This window comes from Artibeus jamaicensis, unplaced genomic scaffold (genome assembly GCF_021234435.1).
Source record: "Artibeus jamaicensis isolate MK-2021 breed Jamaican fruit bat unplaced genomic scaffold, CSHL_Jam_final scaffold_36, whole genome shotgun sequence".
Classification (NCBI taxonomy): domain Eukaryota; kingdom Metazoa; phylum Chordata; class Mammalia; order Chiroptera; family Phyllostomidae; genus Artibeus; species Artibeus jamaicensis.
The window spans coordinates 144195-167039 of NW_026522041.1; the positions used below are offsets into that span (position 1 = coordinate 144195).

At 62.3% G+C, this 22845-nt stretch overlaps 2 protein-coding genes across 7 annotated transcripts; both read left to right on the forward strand.

The window, feature by feature from the left end:
• The first annotated feature begins 398 nt into the window (after positions 1-398).
• On the forward strand, positions 399-3980 carry CD79A (CD79a molecule). Its single transcript, XM_037160057.2, has 5 exons — positions 399-697; positions 2157-2465; positions 2694-2812; positions 3375-3443; positions 3550-3980. Exons 1-5 carry the CDS (start codon positions 622-624, stop codon positions 3661-3663), a joined length of 687 nt encoding a protein of 228 aa, XP_037015952.2. The 5' UTR covers positions 399-621; the 3' UTR covers positions 3664-3980.
• Positions 3981-5007: 1027 nt separating this feature from the next.
• ARHGEF1 (Rho guanine nucleotide exchange factor 1) lies at positions 5008-22782 on the forward strand. Of its 6 annotated transcripts, XM_037160002.2 has the most exons (32): positions 5008-5139; positions 7612-7751; positions 9268-9313; positions 9402-9485; positions 9962-10075; positions 11853-11951; positions 12097-12139; positions 12374-12620; positions 13023-13052; positions 13301-13400; positions 13534-13633; positions 13719-13754; positions 13987-14124; positions 15055-15160; positions 15760-15771; positions 16325-16492; positions 16799-16944; positions 18351-18497; positions 18736-18818; positions 18959-19084; positions 19197-19311; positions 19411-19511; positions 19738-19815; positions 20006-20081; positions 20176-20343; positions 20872-20959; positions 21078-21164; positions 21450-21520; positions 21605-21691; positions 21990-22153; positions 22248-22350; positions 22563-22782. In XM_037160002.2, exons 2-31 carry the CDS (start codon positions 7738-7740, stop codon positions 22329-22331), a joined length of 2958 nt encoding a protein of 985 aa, XP_037015897.2. In that variant the 5' UTR covers positions 5008-5139; positions 7612-7737; the 3' UTR covers positions 22332-22350; positions 22563-22782. The 6 variants fall into 6 exon arrangements, with proteins under 6 accessions (XP_037015897.2, XP_037015898.2, XP_037015899.2 ...); XM_037160003.2 differs by lacking the exon at positions 15760-15771; XM_037160004.2 differs by lacking the exon at positions 7612-7751.
• Positions 22783-22845: the final 63 nt, after the last annotated feature.

Below are 22845 nucleotides of genomic sequence, written 5' to 3' on the forward strand. Positions count from 1 at the left end.
GGGAAATCAGGACAACTATAGTTTATTGCTTATAGCATAAGCAATATGCCAAGACTCTTGGCATTTGGGGAAAGTGAAGACCCTGCTTAGTCATAAACAGGCCTGCCTCATTTATTCCTCGTGAGCATTAATAATAACCAGCATTTACTGAGCACCTACTACGTGGCGGGTGGTGTGTGCCGGGCTGCGCATGCACGATGCCTTTCCACCCTCACTCCCAACCCCACGAAGTGAGGACACAGAGGCTCAGACAGGGCACATGTTTCCCCCAAGGCCAGTGGGGCACAGACTAACAAAGCTCAGAGTCGCTGCCCTGACCACCTGCACACAGCAGACACCCAGGGAGGAGCCAGGCCGTGAACTAGCCTCTTTCCCCCACCCCAGCAAGCTCCTCTCAGGGGAATTGTGGCCACCACAGGTGCAGGGAGCAGTTCCTCTCTGCTCCCAGCCTGAAGCACTGCTGGCAGGAGCTGCCCCGAGAAGGGCCCAGCAGTGGGGCCGGTGGAGCCCATCTCCGGCAGGGCTCGGCAGGAAGTAGGGTGGAGTCTGGGGCCCACCGAGGTGGGAGCTGGTACCCCAGGACTGCTGCACACCCAGACGAGCCGACCCACTGGTAGGAAGATGCCTGGGGGTCCTGGAGTCCTGCAACCCCCGCCTGGGACAGTCTTCCTCCTCCTGATCTGTGCTGCTGGCCTGGGTAGGTGGCTAACAGAAGTGTACGGGGGAGAGGGGTGGAGGGAGGGGAATTGAGGAGGCTGGCGAGAGAGCACAGGCAGAAGGAAGGGCTTCAGGGAGTGGGACGGAGAGGAGCCAACAGGAGGGGAGTGGGGAGAGGCATCTGCTGAAACTCCGTCTGTGTCTCAAACGGGCCTAGGGGAGGCTGCAGGGGGCTCGGCCACATTGAAGGGGCATCCACCACCCCATGGAGGGAGGCAGGGGCCAGAACTGCCTTCCCCACCCCGTCCCACAGGTCAAAGTGAGGAATTAGGATGACCCTTGACTGAGCTTCAGAGCTGGGGACAGGAAGGGACCTGGGGGAGCACTCAGCTTGAGAGGGAAGAAAAAGCTCTCCCTTTCACTGGCTCCAATCCCAGTCCCCCACCTCCTCCCCGCGGAGGAGCCCCTTCTAGTGCTGGGGGAGGGGTGCTTCCCACCACACCACCCTCCCCAGCCTCCCTCAGCAAAGTCAGCTGGCAGGGGTTGTGACCACCTGTTTAACCGAGGAGTTCAGAGAGGAAGCTGGTCACACAAGGCTACACTGGGAGTCAGGATTAGAACCCCTGACCCTGAGGTTGCTGCCTCTTTCCCCACTTCTTCCTCCTTGTTTCTTCCTCACCTCCCCCCACTTCCCTCTCAGTTAAGAGGCAGCACAGGCCTGTGGACTGGCCTGAGGCACTGAAAGCTGGGGTTTCCCAGAGCACCCAGTCTGGGCCACTCGCCCTGCTGAGACACTCCCCTAATCCCCAGAGCAAGAACTAAATTCACCCCTGACCCCCAGGTCGACACATGCAAGTTACAGAGAAAGAGGAGTGAGCTCAGAGACACAGGACGAGGCAGACCCACAGACTGGCCAGGGCGGGGGGGGGGGGGGGCAGGGTTTGAACTCGCAGCCATTCCTGCTGCCCTGGGCCTCTGCTGTCCCACTTACAAAAATGGCATCACAAGAGAACATTCCTCTAAGGGTTTTGTGAAGATTACGTAAGATAAAGTGTGTCGGGGGGGCAGGGCTGGGCTGGGAAAGGTAGGCAGGAAGGCCTCCTGGAGGAGGTGATGCCCTGACTAGCTGTGGAGTAGCTGCCTGGGCAGGGGCACTCTGGCACCGGTTTGGAGATGAGTATCCAAACGCAAGAGGTGGCCCTGGAGAGGGGAGTAGGGACCCCTCAGGGCTGTGTCACCTCCCCAGGTGTCACACTCTCCTCCCAGAGAATGTCCTCAGCCCCAAGGTGTGTTCTCTCCCTCTCCCCAGGGGTCTCTCTCCTCCCCTAGGTAAGCCCCTCACTCCTGCCCCAACACTACATGTCCTCTGTACCCCCCTCCTTCTCCAGATGTGCCCTCATACCCCCACACACACACACGTAGGACTGGGGCAGGTGTGGGAGCCAGGGCTGCAGCCCGTGTGCCCACCCACAGTCCCTGACTCATACACCTCTCTGCAGGCCCAGGGGGCCAGGCCCTGTGGGCGGATTCGGGCCCACCCTCAATGATGGTGAGTGTGGGGGACGAGGCCCGCCTCCACTGCCTGCACGACAGCGGCCCCCAGGACGTCAAGGTCAAGTGGTTTCGGGTCCACCAAGGCCACAATCCAAGGCCCCCTCAGCTCCTAGGTGATGATAGCCAGGACTCCACGGGCGACCTGGTCTTCTCACCAGCAATGAAGAACCACTCAGGCCTGTACCAGTGCGAAGTCACAGACAACAAAAATATCACCAAGTGGCGTTCCTGCGGCACCTATCTCCGTATCCGCGGTGAGCGTGGGTCCTGGCCCCAGGGTCCCCCGCAGCTGGAGGCTCTGGGCCTCCTCCTCTGTGAAGCGGGGATGGAGCCAGTGCCTGCATGGTCAGCAGCCTCCCGCCCCGCTGGGGTACACTGACCGCTTCCTCCTCTGTGGAGTGGGGACTCCTGTGGGGCCTTGCTCGGGAGCTGGGCTGGGGCCAGGTGGGCACAGGGCTCTGAGCAGCACACCCTCCTCACAGAGCCGACCCCCAGACCCTTCCTGGACATGGGGGAGGGCACTAAGAACAACATCATCACGGCCGAGGGGATCATCCTGCTGTTCTGCGCTGTGGTGCCCGGGACACTGCTGCTGTTCAGGGTGAGCCACCCGGGGCCAGGCCCTGGAGTCTGAGGGTCCCCACCTAAAACTTGGGAGAATGACAGCACCCACCCCACAGGGGCTATGGAAGGTAAACAAGTTACCGCAAGGACAGGATTTTACATGGCGCTGGGAGGGGAGTCCTTGCCCAGCCTTCCCTCAGGCTGTCCTCACTGCCGTTCTCCAGGGGTGTTCTCACCCTGCCGGCACCCTGGGGGGGGGGTGGTCCTTTACTCTCTTCAGACCCAGAAGTGCTGCCACCCTCCAAATGTAGCCAATGCCAGTGGAGATGGGGGCTAGGGGCCTCGCAGACTCTCTGACCTACAGTCTCTTTAGGCCATAGGGCAACTGTAGCACTGACCACTGATGTTGCTATTAGTGGAGACAGCCAGAAGGGACTGGCTCCCGCCCAGAGGGACTCACTACTTACCAGACATGTGGCTTTTGAGCAACTTCCCTTACTTGCTCTGATAAAGCACCTCCTGGCATCTAGAAAGGCCCGAAAACATACCCCCCTCCACCATCCCCGCCACCCCCCACTGAGGCTTCCAATCCCCCACAGAAACGATGGCAGAATATGAAGTTCGGAGTGGATGCCCAGGATGACTATGAAGATGAAAATCTTTACGAGGTGAGTGGGGGGTTGGGACAGGTTAGGAGCAGGAGCTCTGGGGCCCTCAGGGGGCAGGGACCCGGGCATCGGGACACTGAGGCCCACCACCATGTCTGCACCCCAGGGCCTGAACCTTGATGACTGCTCCATGTATGAGGACATCTCCCGGGGCCTCCAGGGCACCTACCAGGACGTGGGCAGCCTCCACATCGGAGACGTCCAGCTGGAGAAGCCGTGACTGTGGCCAGCTGGCCTGGCCGTCCCTAACTGCTGTGGCCCCAACTCCAGCGTCTCGCCCTTCCCTGGAACTTGCTCTTTCCACAGGCATCTCTGGGAGGGCTCTGCATGGCCCTCCCCCTTGGAAGGTCTGCTCTTCCTCCAGATTGTCCTCCCCTCTAATGCCTTTTCCAGGCTCCCACCCACTCACCCACCCAGCTGGTAATGAGCCCTTAATTGCTGCCTCTAGGGGATTGATTGTAGCGGCCTCTGTGTCACCTCCCCCCCTTCCCAGCTCTGGCACGGCCACTTAGTGTTAATAAATGCTTCCCAACGGCAGATCTTGGCAGGAGTCATGGATCTCATGGGAACCACCCACCCTCCTGCCCTGGGACCCAGGCGTCCAGGCCTCCAGTCCCCTCCTCCCTGACACCCAAGACTCTGGGCCCCCAGCTGCTGCCCACTCCCACTGCCCAGGACCAGGTAGCCAGTCTTGGCTGCCCCCTGAGAGAAACAGAAAGTGTCTTGGGGAGGGCCCCTCCCCTCCCCAGCCGATGTCTTCCCTGCGAAGCGGGTACACAAGAGTGAATGGAAGTGACCCCATTTGTTTACGCGAATCTAAGTCCCAGAATCACAGGGGGCTGCGACGGGGCTGGTTCCGAGCTCTTCTGCGGCTACACCTGTTCTCTGAGAGTGGACTTGGGGCAGGGGATGTGGAGAGTCTGTGGCCATGGCCGGAGGGGCAATGACGGGCACAGAGATGCGGAGTCTCCGAGACGGAGAGGGGAGGAAGGCAGACGCGCGGAGGGACGGTGACGGAGGCAGAGCTGGTGAAGGGCCAGACAGTGAAGGGCAGGGAAGCAGCGACACAGCAGAAAACGACAGAAAGGAAAGAAGAGAAAAACGGACACGGAGAGGACAGCAACAGGTGGGGAAGTGCCGAGGTGACTGCGCAGAGAGCAGGGAAGGGAAGGGAAGGGCGCCAAGGGCGCAAGTGACAGCGAGCAGGGCGGACGGGCGGGGCGACCCCCAGGGAGAGACGGGGAGCGGGACAGAGGGACGCTCCCGCACAGACGGGCGGGCCGGGCGGGCCGGGACCGAACCCCAGAGGGGCGGACAGACAGCAAGACCGAGCGACCCCCGAGTCGGCCGCGGGAGGGAGGCCGCCTTTCTGCGGCGACGCGCTCGCGCCGGGAGTGGCCGCGGCCCGGGGCAGACGCGCGGGCAGAGCGGCGCCCGCGCCCGGCACGCCCACGGGCCGGCCCGGGGCGGAGAGGTGGGGCCGGGCGGGCGGCGAGAAGGGGAAGGAAGCGGAGGTGCCGGGCGGGCGCGGGGCGCGGGCAGGAAGCGGGGAGGGGCGGCGGGGCGGGGGCCCCCGGAAAAAACGCCCCGACTTCCTGCCCCGCCAGAGCCAGGAAGCGGGAGCCGGGACGCAGGGCCGGGATCGCCGAGCCCGACCCCGGGCGCCCCGCCGGCCACCTCCCCGCGCGGACACCAGGTACGCGGCCCGCGGCCCCGCCCGGCTCCTCCCCTGGGCCGCTCGGGGAAGTGGGAGGCGGACCAGGGGCCGGGGCGCGGCCGGCCCCCGAGGGACCTCCCCGGCCGCCCCACGCCCCGGGCCTGCGGCCGCCCTCCGGGCCTCAGTTTTCCCATCCGTCAAAGGGGCGAGGGCAGGAGGACGAATCCCAGCCGAGTGCCAGGACGGGGAGCAGGGGGAGAGGCCTCCCAGTGTGCAGCGGAGGACAGATGGCCTCTGCACGGGTGGGGAAACTGAGGCCCGGGGTCTGGACCGACTCGTGCCAGGGCGCACGCGTCGTGAAACCGAGCGGAGCTGGGATTCGAACGCGCAGGTGCCGTCTGCCGAGCGCCGCGCTCCAGCTCCGCCTGCTGGGCTTTGGCCACCTGCACAGAGAAACGCCCGTAAACGCGGTGGGCCGCTGCGAAGCTGACGGGCGCAGAGCGCTTTCGAAACCGTTTTTGGAAAATCTCTTTTTCTGGGCCATGAATTATATATACCCTGAGAGCTGGGTTGTAGGGGACAGAGCTGGCGATCTGCCCCCATTGCACAGATGGGAAGACTGAGGCTCGGGGAAAAGCAATTGCTTGTTGCAGGGTGCGCCGCACGTCGGAGGGAGAGCTACGCTGCAACCCAGGGGCTTTGCTTTCCAGTCCAGCAGACAGCCTGCCGGGGTCGGGGTGGGGACACAGGGAGAACTAAGGCACGAGCGTTGGGGATCCGAGTGGTCCCCGAGTTAGGGAGGCAGAGGATGCGGCGTGGAACTGAGAGGCCCGGGTGACTTGAGAGTTCCGACTGAGCCCCGGCGATCCGACCGAAACTGTCTGCACCTCGGCCGGCGTGGGGGCGGGGCCCAGGGGAGTGACGGGAGCAGTCAAGATACGGAAACGCCAGACCTCCGAGACAGCCAGAGCGGCCCCGTCTGGCCAGCGTGGCTCCGTGGAGCGCTAAAGCAGCCGGCAGGGGGAGTAGAGTCGCAGGGCAGGAGCCGGGCTAGAGCGGCTGGCGGGAGGAGTGGAGTTACAATCAAAGGCGGCCTCTGGGGCGGCTAGAGCGACTTGGAGGCCGGGGTGGGGGGCATCCCGGAGCCAGCGCGCTGAGGATTCGGTTCTGGCAGCTGCGGTGGCTTCTCCGTCCCCGAGCAGGTGAGGCACGCGGCCCCTAGCGGGCGTGAGACCCTGACTCCGCACCTTCGCCCCAGCATCCCTGGCAATGCACACATCCACGTTTTCTGTAGAATTTGGGGCCCCTGTAGACCCGCCACTTCCCATGTAGGTTTGGGGGCTCGTGTACACCCGCCACATTCTATGTAGATTACAAGGTCCCACAGCCTCCCCAGGTTTCTGCTAGCCGCTTACAGAGACCCAGCTCCTAAAAGACGTGGGGACCCCATGGATCAGTAGCATCGCCTAAAATTAAGGGCCCTGCAGATCCTGGGTCTAGGCACCACCACAGGCCCCTATAGATTTTTGGTCCCCTTTTAAGTCTCCAGACATCCCATAGACTGGCTACTTTTCCTGTGGTTCCATGATCAGGCGTAACCTTCAGATCCCTGCTGACCTGCCATGGGTCAAATGGAATCTGGGCCCCTTATAGACTTGCACTGACTGCTCTGTATTTTAGGTTCTTTAAGGCTCCAGGAGGTTCTTGGAGACCAGGACCATCCATTCAGTATCTCATATAGACCCTGAGCCCTGGGTAGAACCCAGGTGCCCACATTGTCTCTCCCGCTTTGTGCCCGCTTTGCCCTAGGATCTCCACCCGTAAACCTCTCTGACTCGGTCAGCCCCATGCACAGAGCGCTTCAGGCCTTGTCAGTTACCTGCAGATCCATCTGACAGCTTCAGCCTTTGTGGCAGGCCCTCACCCTCATCTCCTAAGCAGCCAATCCCCCACCCCCATTCTTCCTCAACCCTAACCCTCTGTGGAGCAGCACTCCTGCCCAGGCCACAGGGCCCACATACCTCTGACTTTTCCAGGCCCCATAAGGAAACCCAATGTGTCTCAGCTCTGGTTCAGACTTGAGTTTCCTAAGGCTGGGTTCCCCATGCTCTGGTAGTTAAACGCACAAACTGTGCAGTCGGACAGCCTGGGCCTGAATTCTGGTTCTGTGACCTGTGAGCCGTGTCTGTTTCCCTCTCTGTGAAGTGGGGATGATAGTAACAATGACCTCATGGGGTCGCTGAGAGGATTAAATTGGTTACTACCTATAAAGAAGTAATGCCGTGTGTTACTTAGCGCATGTTAAGTGTTAGTTATTGTTTCACGTTACTGTGACAAGGAATGAAGGAGATAATATGTGTCAAGTGTGTGATTTCGGGGCCTGCCTCACATTTGCTCGGATAACCTGTGTCCTGTCCTGTGCTCTTTTGGGGTCTCCCTGCTTCTGTTGAACCTGTCCACTCCTAAGTGGGGTGAGCATGGCCTCTCCATGTTCATGGTCATGTTTTCCAGCCCCAAAATTGCAGCCGACAGTTGCAGCCTGGTGAAGGTTTCCCTCTCTGATGGGAATAGCAGTAGCCTGGGGTGCCTGTGCTTGTGAGGACTAAGTGGGCTACTATGTGAGAAGCACTCAGAGCGATGCCTGGCACCCTGTAAGTGCTGTGTAAGTTTAGCTCTCAGAATAAATAACTGCTACTATTTTCTGCCTTGGTTTGCAATGTTATTTATGTGAACATTTAACAGTGCTCAAATCTTAAATTACCCAGCTTGAACGTTGGACAGATACCCTTTATGGAAAAGAATAAAAATGGTGCCTGCTTGGGTGAACTCGTGGGGTGGCATTTGGACACCCCAGAAAGCATCACTGTTTAATGATCATGATCAGAAGCATAGCTGCCGTTTATTGAGTGTTAGGGAGGTGGCCTGTGGGCCAGGGAGAAGGGTGGTTCTCAGGTGACTAGGGTTATAAATAGTCCCAGGCTGTGCAAGGGGGGAGAGCGCCCCCTACTGGTCCACCCCACCCCTGTTTCTATAGTTCTTCCCACCTGACATGGGCTCCTGTGGCGTTGATCAGACTAATTAAGGACACAGAAGACATTGGTGGGAAGACACACGGAGAAGTGGAGACTCTAAGGGAGATGACAGGGGAGAGAGAGATGAAGCAGCAAGGCAGAGGGGTGCAGGGGCAGTGGCTGCAGAAAGCAATGTGGGAAGACGGCCGAGACAGAGGGAAAAGCAGGGAGCCACAGAAGCAGGGACGGGGTGGAGATGGCCAAGGGGAGAGGAGGAGGGCGGGCGGCAGAGACAGTGGGAAAAATGAGACAGGTCTGAAGGAAGGACGAGAGAAAATGAGGAAATGGAGAAGAGAGGCAAAGATGAGGTAGATTCAAGGGAAAGACAGCAGGGAGTGCTGGCCGGGGAAAGGAGGGCCAGGGAGACAGACAGGTGAGGGAGACAGACGCACCTTGGGGATGAGCTGTCCGAGGACCATTCCTTGTTTCTCTGGGACTGGACGCCGGAAAGATAGCAGATCCCCGAGGGAAAGAACGTGTGGGTCCAGGGATACTTGGTCCTTGAGGGAGGAGGGTTCAGAGTTTTGTTTTCTTATGTAGAGAGAGTTGGGGGTTGGAGGATTTGCCATTGTGACTTCCTGTCACAGGAAGTGGGGCTGGTGGGTTCAGAAGCAACATCCTGCCCCAAGCCTGTCACAGATCAGAGGAGAGCCCCCACACACCCCAGTTTTATCCCTCCTTCGTCCCCTGTAACCTTCCCAACTCTGCCGGCCTGCAGGCCTGGCCTCCCCAGGGCCCAGCTCCCAGCCCCTCCTCCCTCAGTCCCAGGAGTTTAAGCCCCCAGCCTCTCCTCCCTTGGATCCCAGAGGCTGAACCCCAGACCCCTCCTGCATTAAGGACCCAAAAGGGCCAGGCTCTCATGGACCCAGGCTCCTGAGACTCCAGCTTCTCCTCCAAGACTCCCTGCCCTCAGTCTCCCCGCCCTGGCTGGCCTCTGAAGGGCTCTTTGTCGCCACACAGAGGCCCCATTGAGCTGTGGAGGCCCAGATCGGGGAAGGCTGTTTACTCACCTTCACACCTGGGCCAGGAATCTGTGAGTAACCGCCCGGTGCCACCTCCTCCCATCCCCTAACCTCAGCCCCTCCTCTTCCCCCAGCCCTGCGGAGCCCATGGAGGCAGACGGCGTCGTGGCCCGAGGGGCGGTGAGTGGAGACAGCCAAGGGGTGCGAGGACTGGGGGTCTGTGAGGTGGGGAGCACTGTGCGCTGAAGCCAACCCTCCCCTTCCATAGCCTCCAGGGGCTCCCCGGCCTGGCCTGGTGCCTGTCAGCATCATTGGCGCTGAAGATGAGGATTTTGAGAACGAACTGGAGACGGTGAGGGGGATGGAGTGGAAGAGCTTCTGTTCTCTGCTCCCTGGGGCCCCAGCCCCTCGAGTCCCATCCTCAGTGTCCCCTCCCGCCTTAGATCCAGTCCTCTGTCCTTGGATGCTGTCCCACTGCGTGCTCTCACTGCCCTTTTCTCTTCGGGGTCCCTCCTTCCTCACCCCACCACCCCATTCTTGTTCCCACGGTTTTTGCTCCAGCCCCAGTTTTTGCCGTCAGCACCCCATTGCAGCACAGACCCCCATCCCATCTCTGCTAACTTCTGTCCTCATCGCCTCTCACTGTGACGTCGCCCTCTCCATTCTTCCTGACACCTGTCTCGACGCCACCATTACAGCATAGATACCATCATCGCCCCCGTCCCGCAGCTTGGTTCCATTGGACATGCAAGGGAAGGAGGAAGGGCAAGCCTAGGGCCCCTCGTCTGCTCTCTGCAGTCTCATCCCACCCCCGTCCTCACCCCCCAGAATGCGGAGGAGCAGAACAGCCAGTTCCAGAGCCTGGAGCAGGTGAAACGGCGCCCCGCCCACCTGATGGCCCTCCTGCAGCACGTCGCCCTGCAGTTCGAGCCCGGACCCCTGGTGAGGGCGGGGCTGGGCCGGGCCACAGTGGGCAATGCATGAGGCCAATGCAGATGAGCTGGGAGGGTCTAGAAAACAGATCCAAAAGCAGATCTAGAACTGGAGAGCCAGAGGGAACACTGTTGATCCAGACAGAGATCACAGGCACCCCATGTAAGGCTCAGCGCATAGCAAGTGCAGCCGGGAGAGCACACCCAGCAGAGCTATGCAGAGAGCAGCAGTCCAGGAGCCTGGCGGAAACCCCACCTCCCCCCCCTTCTGTGCCCGTGGCAGGGTCACCCGTCCACGACAGCACCCTTTCCCACGGACTCTGGAAACCGAGTCCCGTGCTCCACGGCCTTGGCAGGTGCCACCCTCCAGTCATTAAGGGCTGGTGCCTGGGATGATCCGTTAGCCGCCTCGGATCTAGGTGGCACAGCAGGCCCTGATTTAGGAAAAGCCACCACCACAAGCAGCCTGCAAGGCAGAGAGAACGAACTGTAATCGATGACCCAGAAACCTTTATCAGGCAGGAGACACCTGGGAGCTCCCAGTGCAGAGCCACGCTAGGCAAAATACCTGGGAATCTAGGGAACCCGGCAGGTGATGTAGGAGGGAAGAAGCTCTGTGAACACAGGTCTCCTCCCCTGAAGCCCCGTGCCACCCAGCACTGTCCAAGAGCGGGTGTAGTCAGGGCGCTGGGCCACGTGGCTGGGGGTGCAGAAAGCAGGGTAGGCAGACTGACGCTGAAGCTTCAGAAACAGGCAGGAAACTGCCTTCTCCCCAGAGAAGCGGCAGACCTGAGCCTGGGGGCGCTTCTGGAACTTGAGCTCCGGGACTCAGTCCAGGGTGGTGCTGGCTGCCGTGTCCTGGCACGGTTGTAGAACCTGAGGCTCGGCTGAGGTGACCCAGACGGCCTCGTGAGAGTTGTCCTCACCCTGCTCCCTCGCGTCCTCGGCCGGGGGATGGTCGTGGTCCCCTGGGCTGCTCCCCAATGGCCTTTCATGCTTTTTTGCTTTGGGGTAGGGGTGACAGGTTGTTCGGAAGTGTTTACAGGGGCAGAAACAGAGTCCCATCCCCACTGGGCCGAGTCCTTAGCACACTGAGACCGAGACCACGTTCTTTACCTGACAAGAGCCCCTCACCCCAAGGAGTCAGGACAGACTGGAGTCCCCACAGTATTGCCAGCGTCACCCAGCACAGAGCTGACACATAGGCAGTCCCAGGAAATACTCGATGAATGAATGCGTGAGCCCCCCCTGTTCACCTGCCCACTTGCCCAGGCCCCACGGTGCTCTGTGCTCTGTGTGAGACACAGTGAATCAGAGCCCACATCCCCACCCCCACAGCACCAACCCTGGAGTTCCTCACGGGATTTCTAGTCAGTGGGGTGTGGCAGAGATGGGCTGGCTGGATTCCATGCCCAAGTTGGCCACTTCCCAGCTCTGTGACCTTGAGTGACCTTGAGCTCAGTTTTTCTCATCTGCGAAATAGGATAGTGGTGCCCCTATGAGCTACCAGGTTCATGTGTACAAAGGGTTTAGGAGGAGTCTGGTATATCCCTGTGCAGCTGGTAGTGGTGGCAGCGGGGAGGGGACAGAGCCACAGAGAACCATTCCATGGGATGAACAGTGAGCGGCTGCTCACGGGGTCCCTGGGGAGGCCTTGAGAGAGGCAGGGCCTGGGTGTGGGGTGGTCAGGGGGCACACTTCCTAGAGGGTTTGAGCCTGAGGCTTTGCAAGGGGAAGTGCCATCTGGGTAGTCGGGAGGGAGACTAGGCCGTGCTCTGTCCCCCCAGCTCTGCTGCCTGCACGCGGACATGCTGGGCTCCCTGGGCCCCAAGGAGGCCAAGAAGGCCTTCCTCGACTTCTACCACAGCTTCCTGGAGAAGACCGCGGTGAGAGACACCTTCAGGGGGCCCCAGTCCCCCTGCCTTTGCCCTGAGAGCCACCTGTGCCTCCTAACCAGCACCCCGGGGCCCTTAGGCTGCCGTTGCATCACTTCCGGGCCCTCCCCTTCACTCTGTTCTCTCTCCTGAGCAGGTTCTACGGGTGTCTGTCCCTCCCTCAGTCGCCTTTGAACTTGGTAAGGGGAAAAGAAGGGACTTCGGGATGTGGGAGAAGTCTCTAGCAGGGGCCAGGCCTCCAAGGAGGCCCAGGGAGGGAGGTCATTGTGCCCGTGCTCCTCGGTCAGTGGAGACTCCTTCCTTCCCCCTGGCCACGGCAGAGCAGCCCAGGGAAGCATCACTGTTGGAGTCCAGGGGTGGGTGGGGAGCCAGGGCCCAGGAAACTGGCCCCAGCCTGCGCCCCGTCCCTACAGACCGCACGCGGCCTGACCTCATCTCCGAGGACGTCCAGCGGCAGTTTGTGCAGGAGGTGGTGCAGAGCCAGCAGGCGGCCGTCAGCCGGCAGCTGGAGGACTTCCGCTCCAAGCGGCTCATGGGCATGACACCCTGGGAGCAGGAGCTGGCCCAGCTGGAGACCTGGGTGGGGCGGGACCGAGCCAGCTTTGAGGCCCGGGAACGGCACGTGGCAGAGCGGCTGCTGACCCACTTGGAGGAGATGCAGTGAGTGGGCCTGGCCCCTCCTCGCTGCCCCGCCCATTTCAGGGCCCCCTGCAGCCTCGGGGTTCACTCCTTAGCATCTTCCCTGAACTTCCGGGTCCCACGGCCCTGGCATTTTCGTGTGTCTGGCTTTTCACCTTTCTTTCCCAGTTTTGGGGTCTCCTGGTTTCTAGGCCTGTCCAAGGCCCGTATTCGGGCCTGGTGCTCGGGTCCTGTCCTTGTCACTCCTGTCCGCCGTGCCAGGATGAGATCATCTTCCTCCCGAAATCCTCCTTCCTGTCGCTTCAGCAGCACCCTCTCTGCCCCTCCTCTGTCCTGTCCCAGCCTCAAAGGGACAGCAACCTGGACACTTGTGCTAGGTGGATGAGGGACCCCAGGCTTAGCACACTTGTCCTTTCCTTACAGACACACCATCTCTACTGATGAAGAAAAGAGGTGATGGAAGCAGAGAGGACAGCCCGACAGGCGCTTTAGTCTCCGGGCCCCAGGGAGGAGGCACTGGGGGTGTGCGGTCCTGGGCGGAGCAGTGTCTCTGGTCCTGTCCCCTGGACCCTCTCCCCGGTCCTCGGACGTGCGGCAGGAAGGGGCTGTGGGGTCGGGGTGGGAAGCGAATGTGGAGGGGAGGGCCGTGGGGAGCAGTGCGCATGTCCACGTCTGGCGTCCTTACCGTCCCCTCCCCACAGTGCTGCTGTGGTCAGCGCCATCAGCCAGTACATGCGCCACCTCGGGGTGCGGACCAAGAGCGGGGACAAGAAGTCGGGGAGGAATTTCTTCCGAAAAAAGGTGCACACACCTGGGCCTTCCCCACCCCCCCAGACCCTCTGGGGAGCCTTGTGACTCTGAGCCCTAGGTCCAGTTCCTCCATGTTTGGTGGCTCAGACATAGCAGCCCCCTCTGGCCTGCTGACCTCTCACAGGTGATGGGGAATCGACGGTCAGATGAGCCCACGACCAAGACCAAGAAAGGACTGAGCAGCTTCCTGGACGCCGCCCGCTGGAACCGGGGAGAGCCCCAGGGTGAGTGCCCGGCCTCGGCCTGCCCTGACTTCCCCCACCTGCCGCCCCCACCTCACGGCCCCATTGGTTCCATGTCTCGTTTCAGCTCCAGATTTCCGGCACCTCAAAGTGGAGGCTGATGGTAATGGTCCCAAAACCAGAGCGTGCATCCTGGGAACCCCAGAGGGAGGGGTCTCTTGGCCTGAGGGAGGAGGGGCTGGGAGCTGGCCCCCTGGCACTGAAGGAGGAGGAGGGGTCTCCGGATGATGGAAAGGACGGAGTTGGAGCGCAGCATCTCAGACCACCCCCCAGACCCGTGTGGATTAGATTCACTGGACTCTCATTTTCCCCTTTCTCCCTCATCGTCGCTCCAGCTGAGAAGCCAGGCCTCACAGAGCGGAAGGGAGGCCTGGGGGTGCCCTCCCGGGACCGGAATGTCGGAGCCCCTGGGCAGGACACCCCTGGAATTTCTCTGCAGCCTCTGCCTGGAGAGAGTCCTGACCGCGAGCCAGGTGAGAGTTTCCTGGTCCCCATGGTGAGACTGCCCCCTGGTTCTCCCCGAATGTTCCTCCCTGCTCCTGGTCACCAGGCTTATTAATAAAAACCACCCCTTCCCTCAGTGTACCCTTTCCACCACTTGCCTCCCAGACCCTGACCTCTGTCCTGGTGGTGTGTTTCCCACCTCATTGGACTACATTTCCCATCACCCCCGGCTTCATTTCCCAGAAACCTCTCTGAGTACCTTGCCAATCAGCCTCCTTTCATTGGCCCCCTACTTTTGGGGCTCCAGGGACCAGTTCCCAGACCGAGGGAAGCAGGCAACAGTGAGTGGGCGGGCCAAGGGCTGCGACTTTGATAGCTAGGCCACGCTGCTCACCTCCTGCTATGCTGCCCAGTTCCTCACAGGCCACTCCTGGCCAGGAGTGGTCCGCAGCTGGGGTTTGGGGACCTCTGCCGTAGAGGGTGAGCCCACCAACCCCATTGACTTCATTTCTCACCATCTGTGTGTGGCCCTGAGCCCCTGGGACCTCAGACAGCTAGCAAGGGCCCAGGTTCAAATCCCAGCCTCTCCGTTTATGGAGTTGTGTCTTGGCAGTCACTTCCCCCCTGAACCTGTCTCCTCCTGACTAAATGGGGTGTATCCTCGTCGTGAAAGCCCTGGTTGAGGGTGGGGAGAACAGGTGGATGTGGAGGCGTCGGGCAGAGCATCTGGCCTCCCCACCAGTTCTGTGGGCCCCAGCTGCCCGTGGCTGTGTTCTCAGTGGTCTTTCCATCTGTCCGTCCCCCGTGGAAGTAGAGAGGAGCCACTTGGTGTTTGCCAGGCACTGGATGTCGGGTCCTTCAGCCCTCACTCCATGGCCAAGGAAACTGAGACCCCCACTGTGGGGTCCCGGTGCCGAAGGGCCCCCCCGCCAGCCCTGACCGCCCTGCTGCTCCCACAGGTGTGGATGCCTCGCCAGAGCTGGGGGACCCGCCCCCACAGGGCCCGTCCAGCCTGGAGACCCCTGCGCTCACAGAGAGCACCGAGGAGGGTCCTGATACAGAGAGGTGCCCAGGCGGGAGTCCGGGGCGGGCGGGGCAGATGCAGGGGTGGGGCAGGGAGGGTGCGAGTCAGGGTTTGCTGCCGTCCGCTCCTGCCCTCTCCAAGCTCTCTCCACTCGGCCTGCCCTCCTTCCGACCGACGTCTCCCCCTTTTCCCTTCTCCCCCTTTTTCTTTTGTCATCTCCTCTCTCATTCCTTTTCCTCCCTCTTTTCCCGTTCTTCTCTCATTTCACAATTACTTCTCCTCCGCTCCCTTCTCTCCCCTTTCATCTGCCTCTGTTCCTCTCTCTTCTCCTCCCTTCCCGCCCTGCCCTCCCCCCCTCACCTCCTCCCGCCCTGCCCTCCACCCCTTCGCTTTTCTGACCGCCCTCCTCTCCTTTAAGCCTCAGCCCAGCCGCCTTGCTCCTGCCTCCCGGTGTCCCTTCCCTTAGTCCCCGAGTCCTCTGTGCTCCGTGCCTGGGGGCCCTGTCCCCCTCCGAGTTGGGGGGCAGGCTCTGCCCCCTGCCAGTCCTTGTGCCGCTGCTTTGGGGACCCTTTGGTGGGTGGGGGAGGTGAGTTGGGTTCCATCTGGGTCCACCTCTGACCCTGTGCCCCTCTCTCCCCAGAAGGTGGAAGAGGTGGGTGCCTGGGCCCTGGGTGGGGGGAGGGCTAGCCCCTCCCCCATTCCTCCCAGCCCCTCCCCTCTCCCCATGGGCCACCTACTCCCCTTCACCCCTGAGAGGGGTGGGTGGGGACATCACCCTCCCAGCCAAAGAGCTAAGTATTAAAGTCCCCCTTCTCCCACCCCAACTCCTGGCTCTGCCCCCACCCCCAGCCTCAGGGAAGGGAGGGGCCAGTCCCCTGTGCTCCACACTGGGTTCCCCTCCCCTCCCCCACCAAATGTCAGCATCCCTCCGGACCGCCCCTGACTGCCCCAGCACCCCTAGGTCCCACTGCTCCTCTGACTCTCTCCTCTTTTCTGTTGCATGTTTGATCCCTGTCCTGGTCTGTCCCTGTCCCTGTCCTGGTCTGTCCCTGTCCCCATCTCTCCGTGTCCTGGTCCCGCCCCATCTGCCCCTGTTGTGGTCTGTACCTGTTCCTGTCTCCCCCCATCTCTTCCTGTCCTGGTCTTTCCTTGTCTCTGTCCTTGTCCTGGCCTCTGCCTGACTCTGTCCTTGGCCTCGGGTCCAGGCTTTCGGGGCGTCTGGGGCGCTCGGAGAGCCTGCGGGTGAGTGACCGCCGCCGGCCTTCCCGGGGCAGCCTCGGGGCTAAGGGCCGGGGTGGGGGCCGCTCCCGGAGCGACGTGGACATGAACCCCAGCTCCGCCACGGCCGTGCTCGGCCCCGCCCGACGAGCCACGTACGTCACTCCAACACCCTACCCCCCCAATCCACTGAGTCAGCCAGGAGAGTCGGGGGCGGGGGCAGGGGGGCGCTATTGCCAGAGTCACAGGGAACTGGGGATCGGATGCTGAGGTCACTGAAGGCCTACAGTGGTCACAGGAGAGGGGTAGGACAGTTATTTCTAAAAATCTGGGGGCTGGTCTGTACCTGGGGGCCTGGAATGCTGAAGGCAGGGGGTGGGGGGCTTGGGCACTAGGAGTCAAAGTCTCCTCTCTGGGACACCACCCTACGCCAGGGCCCTAACAAGGCCTTTGTCCCACAGCCCCGAGCCTGGAGAGGAGGGGGAGCCGGTCCGGCCCGGAGCAGAGCTGGAACCAGAGGAGCCCCCCGGCTGGCGGGAGCTCATCCCCCCAGACACCCTGCACAGCCTGCCCAAGAGCCAGGTGAAGCGGCAGGAGGTCATTAGCGGTGAGTGCCACCCCCTCCGGCCCACTGTGACCAGGGACACGCTCCAGCCCTGGCGGAGACGGAGGCAGGGAGATCCCCGTCAGGGCGCCACTTGAGAACAGGGCTGTGTATTGGGTGCACTGTCGCACGGCCACCCCGAGGACCGGGGTGCTGCAGGCACAGTGAGAGTCCCACAGCGTGTCCGGTGGTGCCAGCCCTGCTGCCGTTGAGCCCCGCGTTCCCAGCAGAGGCCCACCGGTCCCCGTTCGTGCAGCGTGGGCGGTGGGAGCTCCTGTCTGCCGGGGCTGCCATGACAATGAGATGACGAGATGGCTCACGGGAAGCGCCCGGCACAGTGTTGGGCGGGAGTGACTGGTGTCACTGCTGTGACCCCAACTGCCTGGGGGGGCGGGGCGGGGGGCACCCTGGGGAAGAGTCTGGGGGAGCACCGGCAGGTTAGCAAGCCTGCTTCTGGCGCAGAGACGACGGGGGCATCGTTTGCGTCTCGATTCTCTTCTGTGATTTCTTTTTTTTTTTTTTAAATATTTTATTTATTTATTTTTTGAGAGAGGGGAAGGGAAGGAGAAAGAGTGGGAGAGAAATATCAATGTATGGTTGCCTCTCATGAGTCCCCTGCTGGGAACTGGCCTGCAACCCAGGCATGTGCCCTGACTGGGAATCGAACCGCGATACTCTGGTTCGCAGGCCCGCGCTCAATCCACTGAGCTATGCCAGCCAGGGCTCTTCTGTCTGTGATTTCTAATTGTGTATGTGTGAAGGGAATTTGGCAAAAGTAGATGCTTTTGGACCTCTCTTAGAAGTTTACTTAAAAGGAGGTACTCATTCAGCATTTTTAGGGCAGCGGGTAAAGGCTTTTTAGGTTACAGATTCTTCTAAGCGTGTAATCAAAATGAGCAGTGGTCTCAGAACTTTCTGGAATGATGGATTTTGAAGGGCTGTACGTGACTGGCGGCTACTGCCTCGGACTGCAGAAAAACACACCTAACACACACAAAACCATGTGCTTGGTCTCCGGGGACTGCTGGGGCCCCGGGACCTGAGGCTGCGCGGTGCGCAGAGCGGTCGTCCCAGGACCCAAGGCTGATTCACTTGCGGGGCAGTCACACACTGAGCACACCTGCAGGCCTGCTGGCCGTGGGGCAGCCGAGTCGCCCTGGTTTGCCCAGGACGTTCCCCGGGTTGGCGCTGGGAAGCCTGTTGGTGCCGGGAAGACTGGGACACGCTGGTCGCCCTGGCTGGCTGCCACTGCCGAACGGCAGAGACAGTGGGTCCACGAATCCCCAGTGGCTGTCTTCAGCCCAGAGAGAGTTACCCCTGTCCTGCCCCTTCCTCACCCGCCGAGTCCGCCTCTGAGGCTGAGGCCCGAAGGAGGCACCCCAACCACGCTCCTTTCCCGGCCCCCGCAGAGCTGCTGGTGACGGAGGCGGCCCACGTGCGCATGCTGCGGGTGCTGCACGACCTCTTCTACCAGCCCATGGCCGACGGGGGCTTCTTCCCCCCGGAGGAGCTGCAGAACATCTTCCCCAGCCTGGACGAGCTCATCGAGGTGCACTGTGAGTGCGGGGCCACAGCCCCACGGGCCCGACGGCCTCTTGGCAACTAGACCTGGGGCTTGCTGTGTTCTCCTGGGTACCCCACCCTGGACCCCCAAGTGTCAGGCAGACACACCTGTAGCCCCGCCCCTGCCGGCTCCCCCTCCCTCCTGCGGTGCTGACGGCCCCTCCCACCCTGCCGGCTCCTCCTCCCTCCTGCCGTGCTGACAGCCCCTCCCACTCTCACCTCTCCCCACAGCTCTGTTTCTCGATCGCCTGATGAAGCGGAGGCAGGAGAGCGGCTACGTCATTGAGGAGATCGGAGACGTGCTGCTGGCCCGGGTGAGGGCGCACAGCCCGGCCCCTCCTCCCTCCTCCCAGCCAGGGACCTGGAAGCCAGGGATCTGGGCCCCCAGCCCTGTCCTCTTGTCTGGGCTTCCATGTCCCATCTGAGACACCCCCTGGCCTGAATCTCACTGTAGTTTGATGGTGCTGAGGGCAACTGGTTCCAGAAAATCTCCTCCCGCTTCTGCAGCCGCCAGTCATTTGCCTTAGAGCAGCTCAAAGCCAAGCAGCGCAGGGAGCCTCGATTCTGTGCCTTCGTGCAGGTCAGCTGGGCAGCGCAGGGCCTGGGCCAGGGTCCCGGGGAGGAGGGGCTGGTGTCCCTGTCCCAGAGGTGAGCTCCAAGTGTGGGCCACCTCAGCACTGCTGTCCCCCCAGGAGGCTGAGAGCCGCCCGCGGTGCCGCCGCCTGCAGCTGAAGGACATGATCCCCACGGAGATGCAGCGACTGACTAAGTACCCGCTGCTCCTGCAGAGCATCGGGCAGAACACAGGTACAGCCCGGCCACGCCGCTGCGCCCCAGATCCCCATCCCAGCTGGGCACCGGCAGCGGCCGGGCTTGGGGCTTACCGGGTCCCTCCCTCGTCCACAGAAGAGACCGCGGAGCGGGAGAAAGTGGAGCAGGCGGCCGAGTGCTGCCGGGAGATTCTGCACCACGTCAACCAGGCTGTGCGGGACATGGAGGACCTGCTGGTGAGCCTGGCTGTGCCGTCTGAGGCCACTTCTGCTCTGAGGTTAGGCCTGCTCTTCAGCTTGACCCGGAGGAGTCACTGCTTGTCCAGGGGTTCCCTGGACCCTTAGCTCCTCCCTCTCGGGGTCACTGGAGGTCAGGCCTTGCCCAGAGTTTAACCCCTGAGGGTCCCTGTGGGATGGCCCCAGCTCTTGGCATGTACCTGAGACACTCTGTTCCCTGCTTCAGCGGCTTAAGGATTATCAGAGACGCCTGGACTTGTCCCACCTGAAGCAGAGCAGTGACCCCATGCTGAGCGAGTTCAAGGTGACCCTGCTGGCCCCTGTCCCTGGGGATTCTCTGATAACGCACCCAGGAAGCCAGAGAGGCCCCTCAGCTCGGATCCCTTCCCATTGTCACCCAGCGCCCATCCTGACCCCCGATTGCGCTACCCAGCCCCATGGCCACCTTCGCCCTGGCCTGGCCTGTGCCGACCATCACTCCCTCCCGCCTGCAGAACCTGGACATCACCAAGAGGAAACTGGTCCACGAGGGCCCGCTGACGTGGCGGGTGACGAAGGACAAGGCCGTAGGTGAGCCCCAGGGCATCGAGCAGGGGCCTTGGGGGTTGGGGGTGGGAGCCCGGGTGGGGGCTGCTGAGCACGGCCTCGCCCCTCGCCCCTGCAGAGGTCCACGTGCTGCTGCTGGACGACCTGTTACTGCTGCTCCAGCGCCAGGACGACCGGCTGCTGCTCAAGTCGCACAGCCGGACGCTGACGCCCACGCCCGACGGCAAAACCATGCTGCGGCCGGTGCTGCGGCTCACCTCTGCCATGACCCGGGAGGTGGCCACCGGTGAGGCCTGGCCCCATGACCCAAGGTCTGGCTGCCTAGGGAGTGGGTAGGGAACCCTGCAGAGAGCCGGGGACTCACACTCTGGGGAAGGGGAGGCCGCAGCAGAGGCTGGGACCTGGGAGGCTTGGCGGCCTGAGGCTGAGGCTGTGGGAGGGAGGCCTGAGAGCTGGGTGGGGCCAGGGCCTAGGCTGGGTTGTGGGCTTTATTCAGTAGATGGGAAACCACCCCAGGTTTCTGCACAAAGGAGCAGCCAGCTCTGGCTGCGGCTTAGGGATTTAGGGGCACAGGCAGGAGCTGGGAGCCCAGAAAGAAGGAATTTGCAAACAAGTTGCCAAGGAGCTGCCCCAGGGCCATGGTGGTGGAGATGCATTGGCTGGTTGGAGGCGTGAGGAAGGCCCCTGGGGGGTGGATATTAAAGACACAGGAGAGGGGATTAAGTCAGGGGAGCCCTGAGGGCTCTGCCATCATTGGGGGGGTGGGCAGGGGGACCACCCTGGCTCTGAGCTCTGCCTCTCCTTTCCCTTGCAGATCACAAAGCCTTCTACGTCATTTTTACATGGGACCAGGAGGCCCAGATATACGAGCTGGTGGCACAGACCGTGTCAGAGCGGAAGAAGTAAGGGGGTCTGGGTTCTGTGAACAGGTGGGGGACCAGGGCCAGGCCGAGGGGTGGGGGAAGGCCCTGGCGGAATGTCTGGGGCTCTGAGTGCCCAGGGGCTCGCCTGTCTCCGCAGCTGGTGCAACCTCATCACTGAGACCGCTGGATCCCTGAAGGTCCCTGCCCCGGCCTCCCGCCCCAAACCCCGGCCCAGCCCCAGCAGGTACGGGGGTCAGGGCCCGGCTTCCTTACGTGCCCCTCCCTGTCTCTGCGTTCGTGTCTGCATGGGTGTCTGTGTGGGCCGCCCCACCACGGCCCACCTCTCCCTACTCAGGCCTGTCTTCTACTGGCCAGGCTTCTCTGAGTCCCTGTCTCCCAGCCTGGACCTCTTTCCCTGTCTCCACACATCCCCACCTCCCCGCCTCCAGCTCGTGTCTCCCTGCCCCTGCTCCCCACCCCACCCCCGGGGTCCGGGGTGTGGCCATCACCCTGCACTTCCGCCCCCCAGCACCCGCGAACCCCTGCTCAGCAGCTCTGAGAATGGCAACGGTGGCAGCCGAGAGATGTCCCCAGCGGACGGTGAGCCTGGGTGGACCTCGAATGGGGGCCGGTGTCCACCGGGGGCTGGGCAGGATCTGACCACCCGTCCTGCTCCCCACCCAGGCCAGATCGAGAGAACCCTCAGCACCCTCCTGCCCTTGTGCAGACCCGGCCCTGAGGGCCAGCTCGCTGCCAAAGCCCTTCAGAAAGGTAGCCACCCTGCCCCTGACGGGGCCACAGCAGCCCACACTGGTGCTTCCCGCCTTGGCTCGCGCCCAGCGGCCCGGCAGGCCCCAGCTAACCGCACCCACGGCCCTAGGCCTCTGCTGCTGCGGCGGCCCCTTCCTTGACCTTCAGTTCGCTCTCCCTGGACCCAGCCCCACTCTGCACTTCCTTTCACACCCGGCCCACCCTCGCTTCAACACACAGGGCCCTCACCTGTCCCCGTCTGAATCCCACATCCCAGCCGCAGCCCCACCTCTGACTCTGTCCCCTCGTCTCTGGCCAGTGTTATCCCTGAAGCAGCTCCTGCTCCCCTCAGAGGAAGACAGCGGGGCAGGGCCTCCCCCTGAAGGGGATGGAGTCCCAGGGGGTGGCCCCCAGATCCCCACACAGACCCAGGAGATCCGAGAGGAGCTACTCAGCCTGGAGGAGACCATTAAACAGCTGGAGGTGGGGGCCGGGACGGGGGGCGGGCGGGGAGGAGGACAGGGCTGACGGACGGGGCAGGCGGAGGACCCTTCTCACGGGTGACCCCCCCAACCAGGAGGTGGAGGAGAAGTTTTGTCGCCTGCGACTCGTCCTGTCTCAGCTTGGGGAGAACACTGTCCCACAGCCAGGCTGCACCTGAGGCTCCCTGCCCCAGGCAGGTAGGTGGGGAGCTGGGGGGCTGGAGTGCTGCCCAGAGAGGGGGGACCAGAGTCACAGCCCATCTGTCCTCACCTCCCTGAGTCTCCCCAGTCCACCTCCCTTCACTCCGTCCGTTTGTTGCTCTGGGCATTTCTTTTAATGTCTTTCTCCCCACCCTCCACTTTCCCCGTCTTTCCCTCCCGGGCTCCCTTCTTCCGCTGCATCTCCCCAGGCCTCTGCAAGATGGGGAGGATTTGAGGAACACCCACCCGCCACTGCACAGCTGCCACCGCACCTGCCACCCCGAGGGCCTGAGGAGAGGGAGCCAGGCTTCGGGGCCACGTCTGGGGGCCACCGGGACCACTGCCTCCACCCGGCCTCCCGCCGGCCTTCTGCTTGGGGGGCGCAGGACTTCCGGGGCACCACCGCAACCCCCATTCCTGGGCTGTCACAGTATTGCCTGGGGGACCGCCCCACCACCTCCCGCCCCCAAGTGCCTTTGCTCTGTTTTTATA

What these genes read in the sequence shown, in the direction of transcription:
- CD79A (XM_037160057.2), top strand. Translation starts at nt 622, where the DNA reads ATGCCTGGGGGTCCTGGAGTCCTGCAACCCCCGCCTGGGACAGTCTTC. An exon ending in GATCTGTGCTGCTGGCCTGG is followed by an intron (nt 698 to 2,156) that starts GTAGGTGGCTAA and finishes ACCTCTCTGCAG; the next exon opens with GCCCAGGGGGCCAGGCCCTG. An exon ending in GGACACTGCTGCTGTTCAGG is followed by an intron (nt 2,813 to 3,374) that starts GTGAGCCACCCG and finishes AATCCCCCACAG; the next exon opens with AAACGATGGCAGAATATGAA.
- ARHGEF1 (XM_037160002.2), top strand. An exon ending in AGTTCGAGCCCGGACCCCTG is followed by an intron (nt 10,076 to 11,852) that starts GTGAGGGCGGGG and finishes CTGTCCCCCCAG; the next exon opens with CTCTGCTGCCTGCACGCGGA. An exon ending in GAGACGTGCTGCTGGCCCGG is followed by an intron (nt 18,819 to 18,958) that starts GTGAGGGCGCAC and finishes ATCTCACTGTAG; the next exon opens with TTTGATGGTGCTGAGGGCAA.